Source organism: Quercus lobata, chromosome 3 (genome assembly GCF_001633185.2).
Source record: "Quercus lobata isolate SW786 chromosome 3, ValleyOak3.0 Primary Assembly, whole genome shotgun sequence".
NCBI lineage: Eukaryota > Viridiplantae > Streptophyta > Magnoliopsida > Fagales > Fagaceae > Quercus > Quercus lobata.
In genome coordinates, this window is record NC_044906.1 from 13,095,308 (window position 1) to 13,099,154 (window position 3,847).

Below are 3,847 nucleotides of genomic sequence, written 5' to 3' on the forward strand. Positions count from 1 at the left end.
CAAGGAGTTTAGGTATACCTCTGTGACTAGGATTTGGTATAAAATGCCTAGTAATGATCTAAAGAGAGCTAATTTCCATTTGATAGTTGATGATGATGATGCCATGTTTGTGACAGATTTAGTGATTGGTCATGAAGAAATTCATGTGTTTTTAGAGCACCCTGTGGATAATCCTATACTAGTGGATGAAGGTGAGCATGTTGGGGCAGATGTGCAGCCATTGGTAGTGGAGTAAAACCCTCTAGGATGTGGCAATAATGATGAGGATAATAACAGTTATAATGAGAATAATAATGAGGATTACATTGAAGTAGATGCTAAACAAGCCTACTTTAGGAGAGAAAGTAACACACCAATGGTTGAGGAGGTTGATAATGATGATGTTGTTGAGGTTGATGCTGCATAGGTGTATTTTAGGAGAGCAGGTAAGGAACCTATGACTCAGCACCCATCTGAGGACAATGATGTAGTTGATAGCAGTGACAGTGGAGGAGGTGATGGTGAAGGAAGTGGCCTAGAGGATGAAGATGTAGTGAATCCTGAGGAGAGGGAGTTTGTGGAGGATAGTAGTGATAGTTGGGATGGTTCTGATGAGGATGTTACTGAACCAGTACAAATGGGTGCTGGTGTAATAAACTCTAATTATGAGAGTGAGGAGCTGCACAGTCTTGAGGAATTATCATATGATGATGATATTGGGGATGATACTGATAGCTCTGAGGATGAACTAAAAACACTTGTGGGTAAGGGAAGGGGACAAAAGAGGACCTTCCTAATGTTCAAGCCAGTTGCTAAGGCTGAACATATCAGATTTGAGAAAGATATGTTGTTCACAACACCTAAACAATTTAAAGAAGCTATAACTAATTATGCAATTCATGGTGGCTGGGGGATTAGGTTTGTAAAAAATGATTTGCAGAAGGTAAAAGCAGTTTGCCATGAAAACTGCAAGTTTGTGGCATATCTAGCAAAGGTGCGAAGAGAGAAAAGCTACCAATTGAGAACACTGAACCTGGAACACACATGCAGTAGGAGTTTTAAGAATCTAAGGTGCACTTCTTCATACATTGGGAGGAAATTGATGAAGAGGGTGAGAAGACAACTTAACATGAAATTAAAAGACATCCAAGATGCTGTACATAAGAAGTTTACACTAAACATAACTCTGGGAAAAGCCAATAGGGTTAGGGAGAAGGCAAGAGAATATGTTGATGGGGCTCACACATAACAGTACAATCAACTTTGGGAGTATTGTGAAGAGTTAAGGAGGGCTAGCCCTGGTAGTACCATACTTATGAAGGTACACACCTTCAATGAAGGTGATTTGGCTGCTAAGATGGACCTGATCTGTGGGGTTCCATATTTTGAGAGGTTGTATATATGCCTGGAGGGTTGCAAGAAAGGGTTTATGGCTGGCGCAGGCTAATAATTGGTTTGAATGCCTGCCACTTGAAGACTAAGGGTGTGTTTGGATAGAACTTATTTTGCTGAAACTGAAAACTGAAAACTGAAAACACTGTAGCAAAATAATTTTTAAATGTGTAAACAGTACCGTGGGACCCATTTTTAATGAAAAAGTTAATAAAAAGTGTAATTTGTGGGTCCGTGAACAGTGCATATGTGCACTGTTCACTGCAGAAAGTCAATATTTGCGGTTACTGTTCAATGAACAGTAACCGCATTACTCCAAAACAAAACACGTGAAAAAAAAGAAAAAAAAAAAGAAACGCAGCTTCAGCAAACGCAACGCCGGAACCAAACACACACTAAGTCAAGTGGACAATTAATCACAGCAATTGCTAAAGACCCTAATGAAAAGTACTTCCCACTTGCGTATGCTGTAGTGGAGGCTGAAACTAAAGACTCCTAGACATGATTCATAAATTTGCTACTTGCAGACATAGGTCAGAACACAAGATGGACATTTATATCAGACCATCAGAAGGTATGTATGTTTATTACCATATCTATTGCACTTGTTGTACTTGTTTTGATCAGAGAGTTATTAACATCACAATTGCACTTGTTGTACTCACAGGGGTTGGTGCAGACCTTCATTGATAATTGGCCACAATATGAGCATAGGATCTACTGCAGACACCTCTACAATAATCTCAAGAAAAATCATCCTGGTGTTCTAATCAGAGAGTTGTTTTGGAAAGCAGCCAAAGCTACTTATAAAGCTGAGTTTGATAGGCTGATGGATGAACTGAAGGGAATTGATGAGGATACACACAGTTGGTTGCAAGATCATTCAACCACCATATGGGCCAGACACATGTTCAGTGAGGATGGGTTGAGTGATACAGTACTGAACAACATGTGTGAAAGTTTTAACAACAGGATTCTGAAGTTTAGATCTAAGCCTATAATTACTATGGTATGAATCTAAGCTTTTGAGTAACAGTTAGTCGAATACATTATTTGATACATTGTTTGATTAACATTTTGTGTGTGATTGCAGCTAGAGTCCACCATGTTATATCTTATGACTAGATTTCAAGATAACAAACAAAAGATCATGAGAGTGGAATCAGAGGTATGCCCTAAAGTGCTTAAGAGGTTGCATAGGGAAAAGATTGCAAGCAGCAGGTGGTTTCCTTGTTGGGCAGGTCATTCACAGTTTGAGGTTAAAAGTGAACTGCAAAACTTCACTGTGGACATAGAAAAAAGAAATTGTAGTTGTAGGAAATGGAATACGACTGACATACCATGTGCCCATGCAATTTCCTGTATATTCTTCAATAGGCAAGATGCTGAGCAGTATGTGCATAGGTGTTTTCATGTCTCCACATATAAAACCTGTTATGAGCCAGTAATTGCACCTATCAATGGGCAAAATATGTGGAGGCCCAATGGTGTCCAACCTTTTCAGCCTCTTATCAAAAGAAGATCACCTGGCAGGCCCAAGAAGAAGAGGACAAGGGAGGCTGGTGAAGCAGCAGGTAGGAGAGTTGGTATCTCCAAACAATGTAGGACCTGTGGTAAAATAGGACACAATAAAAGAAGTTGTAAGGGTGAGGTTGGAGGAAACTCTTCCCTACCAGACACCACAAACAAAACCAGTGCAGCCAAAAAGGTAACATTCTACCATATCTGTCAAGTAAATGTGTAAGAGTTTTTACATATTACATGTTAATAAATGTGGATTTCTTGTTTGTAGACCAACAAATGTAGAAATTATTCCAACATCAATCAGCCAACAGGACAAGCTCAAGCTCAACCAAGCTCCATTTGCACCACCTCAGCCATCTGTATCATCCCAGTCCACTATGCACACCTTCACTCCTGGTGCAGCACCTCAGCCATTGCCATCATTTCAGTCCAACATGCACACCTTCACTCCTTATGCATTTCCTCAGCCATGGACAAGCTTTTTTAGGCCATGTGCAACATACCAAACCAGCAAGCACTTCTCATCAAGCCCAAGTGCACCATTTCAGACTAGCATGCACTTCTCATCCAGCCAAAGTGCACCATTCCAGACCAGCATGCACTTTTCATCCAGTCCAAGTGCACCATACCAGACTAGCATGCACTTCTCATCCAGCCCAAGTGCACCATTCCAGACCAGCATGCACAGCACTGCCACACCTTTTCCACCACCCCAGTCCAGAATGCACAGCTCCAGTCCAAGTGCACACCAGACCCCCACAGGATCATCCAATCCAATTGCACCACCCAACTTAGCCAGCAGTCCAATTCCAAGACCGAGGAGGAAAATGATGGTCACATTAGAGACCCTGAATGCTTCCAAGAATGCATCTAGATACATGGGGGCTATCAAGTTTGCTGGGAGTCAGTCATCAACGCATGCTCCAAGAAAAAAATGAATAGCTTGTCGTTT

General features: G+C 41.1%; 1 protein-coding gene across 1 annotated transcript; it reads left to right on the top strand.

The window, feature by feature from the left end:
• The first annotated feature begins 436 nt into the window (after nt 1–436).
• Nucleotides 437–3,382, top strand: LOC115980352. The gene is made up of 4 exons (XM_031102615.1): nt 437–973; nt 2,039–2,380; nt 2,465–3,079; nt 3,164–3,382. Exons 1-4 carry the CDS (start codon nt 437–439, stop codon nt 3,380–3,382), a joined length of 1,713 nt encoding a protein of 570 aa, XP_030958475.1.
• The last annotated feature ends 465 nt before the right edge of the window (nt 3,383–3,847 follow it).

Coding starts and splice junctions, on each gene's coding strand:
- LOC115980352 (XM_031102615.1), top strand. CDS start 437: ATGACTCAGCACCCATCTGAGGACAATGATGTAGTTGATAGCAGTGAC. Junction 974..2,038: donor TTGTGGCATATCTAGCAAAG/GTGCGAAGAGAG, acceptor TTGTACTCACAG/GGGTTGGTGCAGACCTTCAT. Junction 3,080..3,163: donor AAACCAGTGCAGCCAAAAAG/GTAACATTCTAC, acceptor TCTTGTTTGTAG/ACCAACAAATGTAGAAATTA.